This window comes from Protopterus annectens, chromosome 4.part0, assembly GCF_019279795.1.
Source record: "Protopterus annectens isolate FY-2018-M chromosome 4.part0, PAN1.0, whole genome shotgun sequence".
NCBI lineage: Eukaryota > Metazoa > Chordata > Ceratodontiformes > Protopteridae > Protopterus > Protopterus annectens.
Window position 1 is genome coordinate 180,863,553 of NC_056733.1, and position 20,072 is coordinate 180,883,624.

General features: G+C 39.0%; 1 protein-coding gene across 1 annotated transcript in view; it reads right to left on the reverse strand.

The window, feature by feature from the left end:
- The window catches only part of LOC122800230 (dynein axonemal heavy chain 17-like), a 1,294,569-nt gene extending 1,282,396 nt beyond the window's left edge, over positions 1-12,173 (reverse strand). Inside the window, exons 1-2 of the mRNA XM_044069723.1 lie at positions 12,108-12,173; positions 11,627-11,818 (exon numbers count right to left, since the gene is read on the reverse strand). Coding sequence (XP_043925658.1) covers positions 11,627-11,818; positions 12,108-12,173 — 258 coding nt within the window. The remainder of the gene's footprint in view (positions 1-11,626; positions 11,819-12,107) is intronic.
- Positions 12,174-20,072: the final 7,899 nt, after the last annotated feature.

Here is a 20,072-nt window from a genome sequence, read left to right on the forward strand (position 1 = left end):
GCAGCACAAATACTGTCCATAGACATTCTGGCCTGGAAAGCAGAGGATGTTGCTAATGCTCTGGTTGAGTGACCTCTAATTCTGAATGGTAACTTTCTATTACTGGAGGTGCAGATAAAGGTGACACAAAAAGCCAATTTGAAAGGGTAACTTTAGACACTGGCATACCCTTTTTTGCATCAGAAAAGGAAAGGAATAATTGATCAGATTTCCTGAAATCTTTAGTTCTATGCAAAAAGAATCTAAGCTATATATGCACGTCCAATTGGTGGAGTTTATACTCTGCCTTGCTGCTATGATTGGGGAAAAACGCCAGAAGGTCAAAGGATTGATTGATATTGGATTGAAAGCAAACCTTAGGTATAAAGGATGGATTAGTTCATAGCATTACCCTATCTTTATGGAAGATCAGATAAGAAGGTCTGATTGATAGTAGTTGCAACTCTGAAACTCTTCTGGCAGACGTTACAGCTACTAGAAAGATGGTCTTCCAGGAAAGAAATTTGAGGTCACAAGATGAAGAGGGCTAGAACGGTAGCAATGTTAGTTGAGCTAGGACAAAATTTAAATCCCAAGGGAGAGTGGTTCTTTAAAAGGAGGTCTCAATAAAGAAGTGCCCTTTAAAAATACTTTACACAACCTGTGTGACATTAGGTTAGGAGTATGGTCACCAATGTGGAAATTCAAAATTGCAGCCATCTGAACTCTAGTAGTTGCTGCAGCCGAGCCTTGCTGGAAGAGTTCTGCAAGAAATTCTAAAATGGACTGAATTGGTGCAGAAAAAGGGTCAATGTTTCTAGTTTGCACCCAGTGAGAGAAATGGGTTTCTATTATGTTAGCGAATGCATTAAATTTTGAACGCTGTTTCATCGAACATCATTACATGAAATGGCAAAATTCCGAAAGCACGGAACAGCAATTATTTTTTCCTAGGGAAAAAAATCACTGGGCTGTTTTCAGGACTTTGCCATTTTCTCCACTGTGGTGCGATCTCTGAGTTGGTATATTTAAGTAGGGGGTTGTGGAGGGGGGGGGGCAAAGCCCCCCACTTTATTTTGTGTTTGGATTTTTTTTTTACGGATCATTTGTTCGACATTTTGAGTTTTCGGGGATTGTGGGTCGATTATATAGTGTTTGCAATTCAGTGCGTTCGCTAATATAATATAGACCCAGAGAATCTTTACCACTTGCTAGTATATAGTTTTCTAGTAGAATCTTTATGAGAGGACATCAATATGTGTTTGACTGCTGGAGTGAAGTTTTGAAGCCAGACTGAGTTGGGAAGTGGAGGGTGTGGAGAGAAGGATAAAGTGTTCATGACATATATGTCAGAAGGTCTGGAACTGGGTCCAGAACCCATGGCTTCTCCTGTAGATGAGACCAGAGGAAGGGGAACCAAATCTGACATGGCCAATATGGGGCAATGAGACTCAGCCTGCTTCCCAAACATTTTGCTTTCTGGGTGACATTGGGTATCAGGGAAAATGGAGGAAAGGCATAAAGAAGACCCGAGGGCCAATCGTGAACAAGTGCATGTCTCTGTGTTTCCCCCGGAGGGGGAATTAGGGCAAAGTAGCTGCTGCACTTGGCATTCATGGGAGTGGCAAAAAGATTGCAGCAAGGCTGGCCCCACTTCCAGAAAATATTTTCCATTATGTTCTGGTTCAGAGACCACTCATGAGGCATTAATATTGCCCTGCTGAGCTTGTCTGCTATCATGCTGGATTTCCCCAGGATGTGCATTGCTACTAGAAAATGTTGGGAAGATATTGCCCAGTGACAAACTCTCAGCTCCTCTCAACAAAGTGGGTATGATCTGATTCCTCCTTGTTTATGTACCATACCACCGACATATTGTCTGACTGTATTGCAATTGTCCCTAGTGGAAGACAGTCGTGGAGTGCTTGCAACACCAGAAGCAATGCTCTCATATCTAGAACACTGATATGCAAGTGGGCCTTGTGGTCTTCCCATATACCTTGGACTGTCCTTCCCAGATAATGCCCCCCCCCCTATCTGGGAAGCACCCGTGGTCACCGTAGCACCAGGTTGTTGTGGAATAAAGGGTCTCCCGATAGTCACATGGTTGGACTGAGTCCACCACCATAGATCCTTCTTGCATGACTCCGTTATTCTGATCAGATGGGACATAGGAAGGTCTTGAAAAGACCATTGGGAAAATAGGAGCCATTAAAGGATCCTCATATGCATCCTGGTGAGAGAAACTAGAGTTATGGTTGAAGGTATTGTCCCTAGAAGTTTCAGAACTACCTTTGCCTTTACCTTGTCCTTGGGAAGAAGGTGAAGTATTTGCTGTCTGAGGGCTGATTCTGTCAGCTGGAAGATGTACCATCATAGAAACAGTGTCTAGGCTTGTGTCTATGAAGGTAATATGGTGACAGGGCAACAAGTCAGATTTTTGTAAATTGACTGTTAGGCTAGCTGAGCACAAATTTCCAATGTCACATCCCTGGCCTGTTGGAGTAAATGCTTGGTGGTGGCAGTTAGGAGCCAGTCATCCAGATATGGAAACACCTGGAATCCAAGATGTCTCAAGTGAGTCATTACTACTGCCATGCATTTGTTGAACACTCTGGGGGCTGTAGTGAGATCAAAGAGCAGAACTCAGAACTGATAATGGCTGGCTCCCAGCCAGAAGCGTAAGTAACTCCTTGATGCTCTGTCCATATTTATGTGGTAGTATGCATCTTGGAGGTCTATAGACAACATCCAGTTGTCTTTCCCTAAGAAGGGAAGTATTGACTGCAGTGTCACCATTCGTAACTTTGACTTTTTAATAGATTCATTCAATTTGCTGAGATCCAATATGGGTCTCCAGTCCCCTGTTCTTTTTGGCACCAAAAAGAATCTTGAGTAAGTTCCGAATCCTATTTGGTCTGCGGGGACTTTCTGGATGACATTTTGTCCAGCAACTTTTGGATTTCTATAGTTGCTTGCTCACTTAGATTGGGTGGAACATCTGGGATTGTTCTTATCTGTGGGACAGGATGGCAAAAGGGAATGGAATATCCTCTGGATATTATGCTTTGTACCCACTTGTCTTTTGTGATACTTTGCCAGGCTTCTGGGTACAAAGATAAATGTCCCCCAACTGTCTCTATAGTAGAGCAGACAGGCCTCCTTTCAGGAGCGCTGATAGAGATGTCCACAAAAGAAATCATGATCATGCTGGTTTTGCAGACTCCCCTTTCCTCCAGGATGGTGTCTACCATTGTTGCCTTCCCCTCTGCCCTTAGGGAAGGATTCACTTCATGCATCTTGGAAAGCTCCCTGGGATCTTTTGAAACACATTTTTCCACTCTTCTGACCTTTAGGATAAGGTCTTGAAAGGTACTGAAAAACATACACCAACAGCAGAGAGAGTTTTCCCTTCCTGCTTGCATTTGGTGAGTGTGTCTTTAACTTTGGGTCCAAAAAGAGAGGAACCATCAAAAAGGGCGTTAGTAACAGTACACTTAAAAGGTTCCACAAAATTACACAAGTGCATCCAGGAGTGTCTCCTCAAGGAAACTCCTGAACCCGCTGCCTACCCACTCCATCCACTGTATAAGATATCAGTCTTATGGAGGAGTTGACGATAGAATTTAAGGTGGACAGCTGGGAGGAACCTTTCTCAGTTGCCCCCAACAGCTAATGAACCTTGTAGAGTATCTCCTAGCTCTTTCAGAAGATCTCTTTGTAGCCTTGTAAAGTGTGTGAAGTAGTTCAGCGATCGGAGTGTAAAAGACACTGACAAGACACACTTCCTGCATCTGTCCATCGTTCGAGAATCTTTGTTTGGAGGATGAACAGATGAGGATGTCTCAGAAAGTTCCTTCTTGGTGGCTGCTGCCACCACCATAGCATCTACAGGCTCACCTTTTGAAAGAAAATCTTTTCCAGTGGTGGGGTGACAAAAACTTGTTTGGCCTCCAAGGGACTGGTTCCATAGTGTCAGGTGATTCCCACTCCTTATGACTGAAGTCCATTAGCTCATCAAAAGGCGGAGACACCCAGGAGACTGAAGGTTGAGATCCAAAGGTCTTCAGGTACACTGACTCCTTATCAGAAGGGTTGATGGTTTTCCAGCTGCCTCTCTGCTTTAGGATCTCAAAGATATCTGCAAATGAGATATCTTCAGAGGATGACTGTGGGGACCCTTCTGACTCCTCGAGGTCAGTGTCTGAGGTGACAGATTCATTAGGGGAGTCTCTATGCTTCCTCTTGCATGTCCTCTTTCGAGGGGGCTCCTCAGAAGGGTATTCTGGAGAGGCCTTGGAAGAGAGGGGTTCACCCAGTGGGGGTTCCTGAGGCTCTGGTTCTCTGTTGTCATGTGGATGGGGTGGTGCCAAGATAGTAGCTGGTGCCTAGGGTGGGACAAATGCCAGTATCCTTGTGTAGTGCTGTAGAGAGGGACAGTATACTTCTCATCAACTCGAAAGCAGAACCCACTGGCTCCGAGGATATCTCCGGCTCCAAGGAGACAGAAGACACCCCGGCCCCAGAGAGACCAAACTCAGTAAGGACTCTTCGAGCTTTAGAGGTGGCCGAGTCAGAGCTGAGATCAGCTCTGAACCCAACCAGAAAGAAGGAAGGTGAGATGGACAACATAACATCACACTGTTTCTTTGTGATACTGAACAATCTATGCATATTATGCATATATGTTCACAATACTTCAAATACATAATAATAATCTAGATGACTCTGTGTATTAAGTGGCAAATATCAATGGCAAAACTGTGTGCTTTAATATTATGTACAAAACAGCATCATTTGTTCATCTGTGGGTCACACAGCTTTTATGATATTAATGTAGACATGAAAATACTGCCAGTACTCATACCTGCTTTACTAGTTGCAGTGCATAACAGTAAATGCTCAAAAGAGCAATTTTTTTTCTGCTTTTCTGGTTGCCAGACTGTGGTACAGCAGGGTCTGAGAATTTGCCCTTTCCCTGCTATTGTGTAATTAAGGAGCTGGTATACATAATTAGCAGGGGGTGTGGGCAGTGCAGGGGTCTTGCACCTTGCATAATATGAAGAAACTGAAAACACTGTCATCTGTGTTAGCATGTCGGCAGGAGATTTGTGTATATTCTCAGATTAACTTGTACTGTATGCCAGCATATCTAATTGTGAATATGTAAATACGTTTTAAAAGTTGAGTATTTCCCTGTATAAACAGAATGTTTAAGGAATCTGTCATTGTTTTGATACATCACTAACTATGCACGTTTGAGAAGGAGATTCTAAAGTACAAATTTTGGAGAATCAACTGAACAGTGGGTGATGTTATTAGAATGTTCCTGGTTGCTAGGTGATTATATGAATAGCTGGTTAACAGGAAAAAAATTCAAGCAGCTGACTGTTATTTTTTAAAATAAAACAGCTGAGACTGCTGAGGACAGTTGAGACTGCAGTTTGTCAAGTACTGAGCAGTTTGTAAAGAACCACAATTTGGAAGAGCAGTGTAGGGTGAAGAGTTGCAGTCAGTGGATTCCCATAAAAGAGAACTCACCAAAAACTGTAAGCCTGCCTTGGCCTTGCTGTTATATGTTACATTAGATCAGGGACAGTATTTTTTAGTTAGATTAGGAAAGCTTAGTTATTAAGACAGTTTTTCTAGAATAATGGATTCCTATCCTGCAGTTTAATTTTATATTTCCGGTGATTGAGCTCTGGTGTTTATTGAAAGCTATCAATTTACATTCTTGTAATCATTTTACTTATTATTATTAAATGTTTTTTATTACTTAAAAAATGGAAAATAAATAAGTGTTTTTTTTCTTTAGAGATTAGAGAGTGCTTATACCTGTTTGATACTCCCCAGATCAACTCGAAGGCCTGGTCACTTATGGTCATAGCTATTAGTTATTTTGATATTTAATTTTCATAATTGGACACCCCTTTAGAAGGGCATGAAGACATTCAGATTGGTAGCAGCATTACTGTATTATTTTGGGGAAGGGACACAGCAGGAAATCTGTGTCAGGCTTTCCCAGAAGTGTTTGGATGTGTGAGATTTAAATTTTGTTGTGTGGGGGCTGTGCTCAGCCAGATTTCTGCAGAAGGAGAAGAGCACCCAGTTGTTTATCTGAGCCGTGGACTCCAACCTAGAGAAGACTGTTATGCAGTCATGGGGAAAGAGTGTTTGGGCAAAGTGTGGGCATTGCAAAAGCTGCAGACCTGTCTTTATGGGAACAAATTCACTGTACTCACAGATCATAACCCATGCATGTTTGAGAGGGAGATTTAAAGTACAAACTGTGGAGAATCAACTGAATAGTGGATGATGTCATTAGAATGTTCCTGGTTGCTAGGAGGTTATTTGAACCGCTGGTTGACAGGAAAAATAACTTTTTCACAGCTGACAGTTGAGACTGCAGTTTGTCAAGTACTGACCAGTTTATGGAGAACCACAGTTTGTGAAGAAAAGCTGTTAGTGAAGAGTTGCAGTCAATGGATACCCGTAAAAGAGAACTCACCAAAAACTGTAAGCCTGTCTTGGCCTTGCTACTATGCATTAGATTACATCAGGGATAGTATACTTTAGATAGATAGGGAAAGCTTTGTTATAAAGTTGGAGTTTTTCTAGAATAATTGACTCTTATCCTGCAGTTTAATTTTACATTTCTGGTGACTGAATTCCGGTGTTTATTGAAAGCTATTGATTTACATTCTTGTAATCAATTTACTTATTATTAAATGTTTTTTATTACTTTTCATTGTGGCTGGAAATCAGTGTTTTTCTTTAAAGATTAGAGAGTGCTTATACCTGTTTGATGCTCACTAGGTCCCCTCAAAGGCCTGGTCACTTATGATCATAGCTATCATTTATTTTGATATTTAATTTTCATATCTGGACACCCCTTTAGAAGGGCATGAAGACACTCAGATTGGTGTCAGCATTACCATATTATTTTGGGGAAGGGACACAGCTGGAAATCTGTGTCAGGCTTTCCCAGAAGTGTTTGGATGTGTGAGATTTAAATTTACTTTTAGTGTGAGCGTATCAGAGGTCTTAAACTGGGACACATTGCTCTGAAATGTATAATAAGAAAATACATTTGGGGTAGACAGAGGTATATAGTCCAGTCCCAGGAAAATAGAACATGTTCCTGTTGTGCTCTTAGGGGAAAATTGTAAAACATTACTTCTGTTTAAGTGACAGTCTCATACTGGTGTCAGTAGTGAGGACTGAGGACGGACGCTCCTTAGTTACTGACTAGGATAGTAAAGGGCATCATTTAATTGTTGGCAGTCTGGTAGGATATAGCCAGACGTCACACATAAATTTTTTTTCAGCATTTTGTGCTTTGATATAACAAGATTGATTTTTTTTTGCTTTCTTCTTTTGAATGTTTGCTGTTTGATGAGATAATAGCTTTACTAAACAAACATTTATATTTCAAAATATCTTTATACTAATATTTTTTCATATCACTTTTTAGTAATACCCGCTATTGGTATATGCCATCCTGAAAACAACGGTATCACACACTGTTTTTCCACAATTGATGTAAACATAGAAAATGTCACATTTTTCATAACTCTTTGCAAACTATTCTTTAGTAACTCAAGCCCTGTGCATCTTATATAGACCATTTTACACTACATAGGTTCATAGGTTCATATTAGGCTATCTGCCCTAGGGCATTTATAAGCCTAGCCAGACTGTGTTTGGCTTTCGCCACCCATTTTAAATTAATTTTGCTATGCCCTTTTTCGAGGTTAGTATACTGTGCCTCTGTCTAACAGTGACACAGAAGTGATACCCGGGGTAAACCTACGATCTCCCATCCTCTCATCAAGATTCCTCTTGAAGAGAGTCAATGAGGGACTCTGTCTAACCTGGACTGGGATTTTATTCCAGAGTGAAGGGAGCCTCTGAGTTATGAATCTGTCCCTCCAGCATGTCCTATTTATTTCAGTGCTGAGGTTCAAGTCTCTCGAGCACGTAGCTTGATGGGATTTGGATTTTCTGAGGTGCAGCATGTCCATTAATTCCTGGTTGGACATGGCTTTATACGTCAGGCACAGATCGCCTCTGACCAGGCGGTATGCCACTGAGTAGAGCTGGAGTTTATTTAACTGGGCAGCATATGGCATCTGTTTGAGCCCTATGATCCTCTTGGTGAGGTACTTTTGGGGTCTTTCCAGTTGCTGCAGGTGACTGGTAAGGTACATCCCAAAAGGGGCATTGTACTCAATTATGGGCCTGATGAGGGATGAGTAAAGAGGCACGATGACCTCCCCTGATCTAGATGTGAATCCCTTCATGATTAGGTGGGCTATATAAAATGATTTTCTAACCACTTTGGCCACGTGGTTGTCAAATGAGAGATTGCTATCAACTTGGGTCCCCAGGTCCCTAATTACTTCTTCTGTACTTAATGGATTACCACATATGTGGTAATTTGTGGGCACTTTGTTTTTGCCAAAGGGGATGACTATACACTTTTTGGTGTTTAGCTTGAGGCCATGGCTCTGGCACCAGTTGTCTGTTTCTATGAGGCCCTTTTGGAGGATGCTTGTGTCGGCTGGAGAGTCGATTATGGTGCCCAGTTTGCAGTCATCTGCGAACTTAGTCAGCCAAAGTCCTTCCGTGTTGGCCTGTACCGCCAAGAAATATATACTGAACAAGAGAGGTCCCAGGACTGAGCCTTGTGGGATGCCACTTGTAACTGGTTTGGAGTCTGACATGGCTTTAACAATTCTAACCATGTGGGTTCTGTCCTTGAGCCAGTTTGCAACCCATCTAGTGACATAGGGGTTTATATTTAAGCTGGTGAACTTATCTATAATGCCCGAGTGGGGTATTGTATCGAAGGCTTTTGCGAGGTCCAGGTAGGCTGTGTGGACCACCTTCCCCTCGTCAACGGCCTTGGTGACTGTTTCAAAGAAATCAACCAGGTTTAAGAGACAGGATCTGCCCTTAACAAAGCTGAACTGGGTAGGATTGAGTGTTTTTAGGTCCCCAATATCTTTATCTATGAGGTCCATGATGATCCTTTCCATAGCTTTGCAGACCAAGCTAGTTAGGCTTATGGGGCAATAGTTTCCAGGATCCGTTGAGGCACCACCTTTGTGGAGAGGGACCACTGTTGCTGTATGCCACTCTTTGGGTACATATCCTGTAGTAAGGCTGAGATTGAACAGTAGTTTTATGTTTGGGTTTAGCTCTTCTTGGAGTTCATGTAGGACACAGCCCGGGACACCGTCTGGTCCCATTGATGCTGTGTTTTTTGCTTTGGAGAGGGCAGCTCTTACCTGAGCATCTGAGATGTCAGGGGGCAGCACTCTGCTGGGATAAATATTTGCCCTTTTGGTGGGGGGGTCGGAGTTTGCGCTGAACCTGTCGGCTAGGATGTTGGCAATGTCTGTGGGTTCGGTGTATTTTTGTCATTTTGGACTAATTCTGAGCATATCTGGGAATTCCCACCCAGGTTCCTAACATAACTAAAGAAAGCCTTGTGATTATCCTTAGTGTCCTGTGCAATTTTTCTCTCGAAGCTGGCCTTAGACGATTTTATGAGTGCCCGTAGTTTTTTGCTAATACTGATCAGAGATGCCTTCCCTTTTTGGGATTTTGCTCTATCATGTAGTAGCTTCCTCCTTCTATTGTATAGTTTGTTTATGGCTGGGGTCCACCAGACAGGATGTATGCCTTTGGACATGCTTAGCATATCATGTCAGCTTGTAGATGACAGCTTCATCCCTTAGTTTTATGTATTCATCTATACCAGGACTTCAGAAATTAGACTTTGAAAACACTGACAACTAAGGTCATCTCAGAAGTATAGGGGTTTTTCCTGATTAAAATAAAGATGAAAATATCGCAAACAAACTGTTGAACCACAAAAGAAGAACCACCGGCTACGACCCAATACCTGGAACCACAAGCTTGCACCAAACACAGAAAACGCGACGACAGTTTACCTAGGTTTCGTCTTTAATGAACAGACTTCTTTAGAACAAACAATCCTTAAACACACCTTTAACAATATATACTCTCTCACAAATTACATTCACTTAGCACATTCATTAATCAATCAATGCATTAAATTAAATTAATAGAATTAAATTTAACCCTAAATCTACTGAAATTAAATTATGAATATACTGATGTAAATAAAATATACCCAAATCTATAACTCTTGATAAATACATAAATATCAAAAATATCATATATGGGTCGTAGCCGGGGGTTTCCTGCTTAGACAAGAATAATCTTACGGGATACAAGTAACCCTGCTTTTCTGATGCATTTACTCTTTTAGGAAGGAATTGATTAAACATATCCTGTAAGTGACTTGGATTGAATTCACCATAGAAGATAACGTACGAAATACTTCCGCTTCTCTCAAACAAATTAAGTGACGAGTATGCCTTTTGCTGCATGAAATAACCTTACTGCATGAATACCTAAACAAAATAAGATTAGGCCCAATGACAATGAAGGAGAAAGAAAGAAAGAAAACATTTGCCCTCATTGCACTCTACTGGATTGAACACAACAATGCAAATTTTCTGACAAATATAGAAAAGCACAAGTACTGTGTGTTTCTGTGAACAAGTGTTAAGTATGGCAGAATAGAACTGGGGGTGCAGGGTGACAGGTGCTTGGTAGGAAAGGGAAAGTACCACGCAGTCGGGAAAAGTTTAATCTGCTTAGTGGTCCTAACACCTGTGATATAAGTCCTATTGGTTACTGAAGATGGACTTCTTATTACAGTCTGATTTATTCTTCTAATTAATGGAACTGTACTCACCACTGTCTCTCACTAGCAGAATTGGGCTGACTAGAGCTCTCCCACCTCCTTCAGTGGTACACACTTGCCCACAAACTAATAAACCAACCACTAAAAGTCCCATTCCTCCAGAATCTACTCCAACCCCATATAACCACGAGACCACTACGATCCAGCCACAAAAACCTCCTACAGGTCACAAGAGCCATTAACTCTGCTGGAGAAGCATTATTCTTCTGCATTATAGCCAAACTCTGGAACTCCCTCCCATCCTCAATTACCTCTGTAACTTCTTGCACCCACTTTAAATTCTTACTAAAATCACACTTCAATACTTGCCAGATATGCCCTTGGAACCCCCCCTCTAATACCATTCACTCCCCCCACCCACTACCTCTCTTGGCCCCCTATCAACAACCTACTCTTAGCAAGCTTGGCTACTCATGTTCCCAGCTACCTACCACATAATACTAACTTCTTGTAGCAACAACTGCTAATGGCTGTTATGTACCTCAAAAACAGTTTGTATCAATTGTTCACTGATGAATCTCAACTACATTTTAACCATGTTTAGTATATGTCACCATATTTTAAAATTGTACTATGCTCTACAGCTGTTTTACATCTGTTTTCTTCTTGTCTTGCGTCCTTAACTGGACGAATGTCTATATTTAAATGCTATTTTTTTTTAACTGTGTAATGCAAATAATACTTAATGTGGAGCTTTTCTCCCCGGGCCTCTGCTGAAAATGGACCTGTGTCCAGTCGGACTCTCCCGGTCAACAAATGTAAATAAATAAATAAATAATAAATAAATAACTGTAACAACTCCATATTATATAGCTATCATAAAAAAACAGCACCTGCTCTCACCTTAGAATTGGCTTCTAGGTAATTGTAGAGTACACTGACAGATATTGTGAGGTCTCCATTATTAAAAGGATAGCTTCTGTTCCAGCCCTGTGCTCCAAACTTGCGCCTCTCAGCCACAACAGCATGGAAATAACAGAGTGCAAACAAGATGCATTTGAACTCCGATTCTTTACTGCACATTTCTAAAGTATCCTGCAAAAAACAGAAACAATAAAGTGATTTATTTCCTTTAATTACTGATTTTGGAATAAATATCTATCAAACCAGTCCATTCTGTGACAAACAGAAAAGGAGCCTTGACTACTGCCCAAATGACCTGTGTTAAATTAATGGCCTGTGTGCTGGAGGAGTTGTCTAGGGAAGGAGAAAAAATAAGGTATTGCCTGAAGGCATCTATGAGGGTGGGGGAGTCTGGATATCAAGAAGACTGTGTCTTAGGGGTGCATGCTTCATCTCTGCATCACTGGTAAAGAGCAATGGCCTGAGAGGAACGATCCACTGACAAAGGGTGCACAGCTGCTAAAGTGTGACAGGGTGACATTCCCATGTTATACCTATTGCATACCCACCCTTTAAGTACTTGCTTACGCACATACACAGAGAAGACTACTGCACAAATGCAAAAAATCTCTGGTCAGGGCTAGTCATTCAGAAGTATAAACAGTGGTTCTAGGTGATTTGGTCACATTGACTAATATTGATGTGACACCCTGACCCCATGTAAAAATGAAGAAAAGGGGACTGATGCAGATGACAGTAATGATGACAGCCTGTTTGACAGCTATACCAGAGCTGATTCTCAGTCTATCAAAATCAGCCATTTGGTCAGCAAGCAAAGGGGAAGAAAATGCAACTAACTAACTAACTAACTAACTAACTAACTAACTAACTAACTAACTAACTAACTAACTAATACAAATTTTCTTTAATGTTTGGCACAGAGCATATAGTACAAAAGCTAAGAGAAATGGGTGATAATTGAGAAAACGTACAGTTGCCATAGGTATTCAACATAATGAAAGATGAATGTATCATTTTGCCTTTCCAGTAATATGTTAGGGCAATATCCTCCTACAAAGTGCAGTTATGCCTTACAAACCCCCCCCCCTTTTAAACATCTTTATTAAATCATCGTATTTTAATTTGTTACATGGTATTACATACATTAATAGAAAAAGAAACAACTCCTAATAAGATTTTCCACTTTTATTGTCATGTGCGTGTGTGTGTGTGTGTGTGTGTGTGTGTGTGTGTGTGTGTGTGTGTCTGTATGTGTGTGTGTGTGTGTGTGTGTGTGTGTGTGTGTGTGTGTGTGTGTGTGTGTGTGTATGTGTGTGTGTGATAGAGAGAGAGAGAGAGAATCTTTTCCAATTTTTCTTTCACTCCAGCATTACAGTTGTTCATTTCCTGCCTTCCTATAAATCTCACTGTTCCTCCTGGACATTATTCCGTATGTACTGCTCCTACAATTTCCATTTACTTCTATGAAATTTGTTCCTTCCATTTTCTAAAGATCCCACCTCCAATTTGTTTACATCCTTTGCAATATCTAGAAAGTGAAGTTTCGCTGGCTCAACTGGTACCATATTCGTCTTTGGTGCTGGAAGACCAGAGGGCTCTGGTTTCTATTCACACTCCAGGAGAAAAAAATATTCATGCTGCAGAACAGTATTAGCGAGTGATGCTATCTGAGTGTGTTATCATTTGGATGAGAAGTTAAACTGAGGTGCCTCCCATCTGCTTGAGTTGGTGGTAGCTCAGGTGGATGTAAAATATACCACATTACTTACTGGAAATAGTAGTGGAAATTCTTCTGGTACTCTGGCCACCTTAGGTATCCCCTGAAGAGAGGTCACTACCCTAGTGGGACTAAACTGGTCAATAAAGGGCAAATACGTTTTACATCTATGCCTAATACATTTTGATTTCAGTTTTCCAGCAACTGCTTTTGGCAGCCAGTAGAACCCTTCAAATTAGGTAAATCTAAACCACCTTGTTCTGTAGGAAGAATCAGCAATTCCACTTAGCCCACTTTACTCTTACCCTCTCTCCTTCCCAGATAAATTCCATCATCTCTTTTATTTGTTATACTTTAAATGTTTCCTCTGGTTGTTAAAAATAAGTCAGACCTTTGTATAAGACCAAGGGATCTACAAGCTTTTTTACTGTTTGCATCCTTCTCTCCATGTCCATAATAAGGAACTTCCAGTTTCTTCTTTTTTTCTATTGTCTTTTCTTAAGTTTCTTCCTATATATCCTTAGCTGCCATAACAATCATTTTTAATCCATACACTTAAATAGTTAATCTTATCATGTCACCATATGTGTCTGTAACTAGTTAATGAGTATGTACATAGTTTACAGCTATAACTGTTGTCTTACCTTCATTTATTTTATATCCTAAAATGACTTAAAATTATCTCAAAATGTTCCACAACACCAAAGTGTCCTTTTCTGGATTTATCAAGTATAAAATAATATCATCCACAAATACAGCTAACTTTTCTTGAGTACAGTGACAGGTATATCTTTGAATTTGAGAATCTCTTGTTTTCCTTGCAGATGGCTCTAAATGTAAAGCAAATACGAGTGTAGAAAGAAAACATCCTTTTATAGCTTCTCTGTTCAAACAAAGCTTATCAGAAAGGAGTCCTCCCACCTTATTTCTTACTAATAACCCTTCATATATTCCTCCTTATTAGCCCTATTATTCTGTCAGGAGAATGTAAATGCTGCCATTGCCCTTCTCATAAAATTCCAGCTAACTTTGTTGAATACTTTTTCTGCATCAAGACTTACCAGTAATAACAGTGTTTTCTTATACTCTACCTCCCTCTGGATCATTATTGTTTTATTAATGTTGATGGACATTTGCCTCCCCTCCACAAAAACAAATTAATTCATATCTATCTCCTCTGTTAACACATTTCCATTCCTCTTAGCTAGTACAGACATGAACACTTTATATTCATGGTTTAAATTTTAAATTTCTTTTGCGATTCTGGTATTTCTCTCTTTAAAATATAAGTAAACAAAACTGTCCAGACGTTTATCACCTTCTTCCCATCTATCTTCCAATTTTCCACAGGTATACTAGCTGTTCCTGAGAATTTTCTGTTGACTGGTTATACCTTATCATTTTATCTCATCTCTTAATGCCTAACTATTAATTGTTGAGCCTCATATTCTTCCTTAAACATTTTCATTTGTTCCTTTTCTTGGTTTTCAAATTTCTCTGTTTTACACATTTTCATAAAACTTCTGAAATATCTCTGACATCTCTATAACATCTCAGGTCATTGTTCTTGTCATTGGCTTCCTAAGCTTGGCTAAAGCTTTTTCTAGTTTATGTTGCCCAGTTTGTTCTACAAAAAGGATTTGTGCCTAGAGTTATCCAAAATAACTACTTAACAGCATGCCATCTACTAAACTCCCAAACATATAGTCTAAACACTCCCTTATTTTCATTTTAACACTCTGATGTTGCTATTCTGTTTTTTTTTTGGGGGGGGGATTCCCCTTCTTCTACAATTATATCAACCTTTATAAGCCCTTCTAAGTAATCCTTATTACTTCTTTCCTACATATCTCACTTATTTATGTGTTTAAACTCCATTTTAATTTTATTCCACTCACTAGTTATCCCTTCTGAAGTAATATCTATCTTTCCAAATAACTCTTGAGTCATGTCCACTGGACCCATTCCTTAAAATTCACTTTTTAAAAGATGAGTAGGACAGTACCAGTGTTTTAGTTTTACATCATCACCCTATATTTTTATCAGTTTTCATTGGTGCACATTCTGATATAGTTAATGAATGGTTCTCAATGCTTTCAATTAAATGCACATGTTCCTGTGAAATATAATTTATATCCAGTCTCGCCCAGTTACTGTATCTTGGGAAATAACATGTGAATTTTGTCTTGAATTCTTGTTATACAATTCATATTTTACATATTAAGCTTCCTCATATACTTCAGAAATATATAGTCTTTTATTATATTTCCCTTTTATGTCCCCCTCAATCATACTTACTCTTTCAAGACAGGTTCTAGTCCTCATCCATAAATGATATCCCCTGCTGAAAGCCTATTCCATCTCTAAAAATTCTAGTAATCTCCATAACAGTAGTTTTACAAGGAATATAAATACATGCCAGGATACCCCCCAACACCAACAATAAAACTTTACTACTACAAATCTACCATCATTGCCTTTTTTCTGTACTGTCACTACTGGAGTCCCTCTCACAGTTAGTATCATTACTCCCCTTTTCCTTTATTTCTGATACTGTGTTCTGAAATCATTTATATATCAACAAATCTGCCTCTTGTAGCATTATTTGTACCCTAGACTTCATAATACAATTCAGTACTCTTTGCTTTTGCCTATAACTGGAAGACCATTTTCCATTCAATTTTAATGTTGGGAAGACAGTCATTTTGATATAAAGTTATTACTTACACATATTATACATAGCATCTCTTTTGAATATACATTTCTAGCTTGCAGCTTACATGCACACACTGATATTTGCAGGCAGATATTTTGTGTAGCTGCTTCTTCTCATGTGTGTTTGAACCCATGTAACATTTCACCAGCCTTTTCACTTCAATAAAAACAGTCAAGAAGCAAACAAAAACTAAATACATTTGAACCCCCAACACCTTTTAATTTGCAGCAAACACAGAAAGCTATATTCACTTTCCAAAAATGACGTTTACCCCTCCATGTAGAAGCAGTTGTGCCAAATTGATGACTGCACCCACAAGTATTACCTATTCTAAAGTTGGAGGTAAATATGCTGAAGAATGTGTTAGAGCATGTGTTCCCACTTACACATTGATATCTGTCCTTATCTTATCACTATTCCCCTCCCAGATGTGAAAAACAACTTGCACGTTTTCAGTAAACTAAGTTTTAGCCTTAAGAAAAAGTACAATGGCTACTGTTAAATAAACTAAATTATGCACTGTTGTATTTAATGCATTAAAGTAATAAGGCTACTAAGGAGGCAACTACTTGTATAACTATCCACTTTTCATGGTTTCATTTATTTTCACTGAACTGATAGTTTCCCTTTAGAAGTTAATTATATTACACCTTATGCATTTTACTCAAAACACACTGTTCCGATCTCTTCCGATTAATTGCTTGCACTTGAAGATTCATGGTCTTCAATTAAACCTATTTGCTGAGAGAAAACAAAAAAGATAGTAACTTCACACTTACAGGAAAGAACCCTTGACTTTATTCAGAACACACCAGTCAGACCTCTCATGATTAATTGCTTGTACATGTTTGCTTTTTGTTTTCAGCTAAAACAGGTACTGATGGAAAAAATAACCTGCTAATAATTTTGCAAATGCAAGAAAGAAAAAGAAGTTATGCACTTATCATAACACTGAGTCTTCATTATTTCTGGTCCATCCTCTCCATCTTGTGGGAATATTTAGAACCACAAAAACACAGGCGTAGGAATCCATGCCATCAGGTTGATCTAACTTCAACTGCAACTGCTTTAAAATGTTCAAGCTCCTTCCCTAATCCCATGAAGCACCTATCTCCCCTTCTACCTCTCAAATCAAGTTTGCTGCCTAGAGTCTAAGAAGGAATTAAGAGGCAACAGGAAGAAGTTGCTGAATCTGAGGCACGCGATTCAGGATAGGTCTGTAATGTCCAGCAAGATAAGTTTAATGAAGGTTTGGAAAAGGGATGGATGGTGGGTTGTTGAAGCAGATGGAACAGGGATAAAGAAGATCTACTATTTTAAGTACATCATTTGTGTATCTTATATCATTCTGTCCACTCACTTTGATTTATGGGACAGAGTGGAATCATGGCATAATGCACATGAGGTTAGCTGCTCCAAATGAGGACCACACACTAGCGATCACATCCAGTGACAAAGAAAAGATTGCAGCATAGTCCAAATTGCAGCAGCGCAAATACTGCCAATCAAAGAATTAATGAAGAATGCTGTATTTGCAATAGACCTTATAAATTGTGCAGTAGGTTTGGATACCATTGGTTTGTTGTTTGACTGGTATATAAATGTAATATAGTTGGACAGCCATCTGGGCAAGGTAACTTTGGGGTCTTTCTGACTCTGTTAAAAAGGTAAATAGGAAATTAAAACTCCTGGCAGAGCACATGGAGGGTGCATTTTAGCTATGAAAAGCTGGCCAGTAACACCCATGTAACTTAGGTGACTGCAACAGTGATCTAATTTGAACATCTACTGGAGACCCAGCATGAGATAGATCCTGGCCTTTTCATGGCACCAACTAGAAAATATCTTACAGATGGATAAATATGATTTCCTAATAGCTAGTTTTCTAGCCTCATTACTAGCCATTGTGTGTCCTGTGAAAAGAGGTGCCTAAATAATATCAAAAACCTATCAGCCATATAGTCAGGTATAGGTTGAGAATGTTGGCATGGATGATAGATCCCTTATCCTGTGTGAGCAGATCCACTCACTGAGGAAAGCTTTGCTAATTGCCTCAGGTTAGTTGCATGAGAAGGGAGAACCGATGTTGTCTGAGCTAAATGTGCATTATTAATAGCTCCTTTGGCAATTCCTTCTGTATATATATATATATATATATATATATATATATATATATATATATATATATATATATGGGTCCTAGTCACATTGTTGAAACATGGTTCATCGTTTTGGCAGACACAATTTAGTGAAAGTGCATTTTATTGAAAATGCACTTTCGCTAAAGAGAGAGTGGAAAATTAAAGAAAGTATGCAGTTTGCATGCACAGTTAGTTGTAAATCGACATATAGTGTTTATTTACATCTAATGAAATTATCACTGACATCGTGGTACAGTGGGGATAAGGGAATATTCCCTTTTCCCCACTGTAGTGCAATCTCGGAGTGAGAATAATAAAGTAGGGGGTTGTGGGTGGTGCAGCCCCCAACATGGGGAGTGCAGGGGGGGGGCTTGCCCCCCCTCCATAACACTGTTTGAAGTGATTTTTTTATGTTTTTTTTAATGTTATTTTCTTTAGTGAAAGTGCATATTCGACAATATGCATTTTTGACAATATGCACTTTCGCTAAAGTGTGTTATTGGAAACTCAATTCGATGAACTGTGTTTTCGATAATAAGGCAGTGACCCATATATATATATATATATATATATATATATATATATATATATATATATATATATATATATACGGTTCCCCTTTATAATCTTGAAATACTGAAATCTCAGATTTCAGTATCTTGAAACTATATAGGTGAACGACTCACAATCACAAAACCCAAAATCACGAAACACACAATCACAAACATACATACACCATATACCACAAAACACACACATCATTCTACCCACAGCACACAAAGTATACAACCCTACACTACATGTAAGCAGAGGGACAAGCCCCTCGCACCCCCTATATATATATATATATATATATATATATATATATATATATATATATATATATATATATATATATATATATATATATATATATATATATTTAGGAAAATGCAGGAAACCACAGCAACCTTAAGACCAAGAGTCCAAGCGAATAGTCCTTAACGCAAGTTTTATTTTACACAAACAACGAGCGTTTTCGCCACTAATACAAATGTAGCTCCATCAGAGATAAAATTGAAATCTAAAACGCAGTTAAAATAATGTCTAAACAGGAAATGACACACAAGGTACATCAGCAAACCTGTGCTATTCAAAATACCTTTACCAAAACAGGTAAAAGGAAGTGAATTAACAAATGTTCAACATTCACAAATTACAGGATACATAGAGATCATACCTAAGATGTCAACATTGCTCCAGTTTCTCACACTAGAAAGGACAAGTATTCACTACTTTTCCAATGAAAAATGTATGAATACAAAATTAACTAACATAAAAAATGTTTTACCACAATACATTTTAGGAAGAATAATAATGAAAAGTCAATCATCATGGACTAATCGAATTGGAAATAAAAATACCTAAAAAAATCTAAAAAAACTTAAAGAAACAAGCCCTCTCTCATGCCAACCTGTAAAACATAAAATAAGGCTAAAAATTCTAATATATGAGTGTATATAGAAACACTAATAAAAAAGGTAACATTAAAACCAAAAAGAACCCACAGAACAGGAAATCGAAAAGTTTTCACATGAAGAAATGTGAAAAAATACTCACATTCACAGCGGCCCTATCTTAAATAACTCCTAAGTTTTAAAACTGCAGATATATTGCAGTTTTCATTCAGGCTGGGAGACTTGAAGGCATCTAACTTAAGCTGCCATTCAAGCTCCCGGTTCTCTAAAATCAAAGAGGAAGGGCCTCCTCTAATACTAGTAGGAACATGATCAATGGCCATGAAGTGAAAGCTATGTCCTGGGTTAATACTAATGTGTTTGGCCAAGGCATTACCATTCTTGTTTTTCCTAA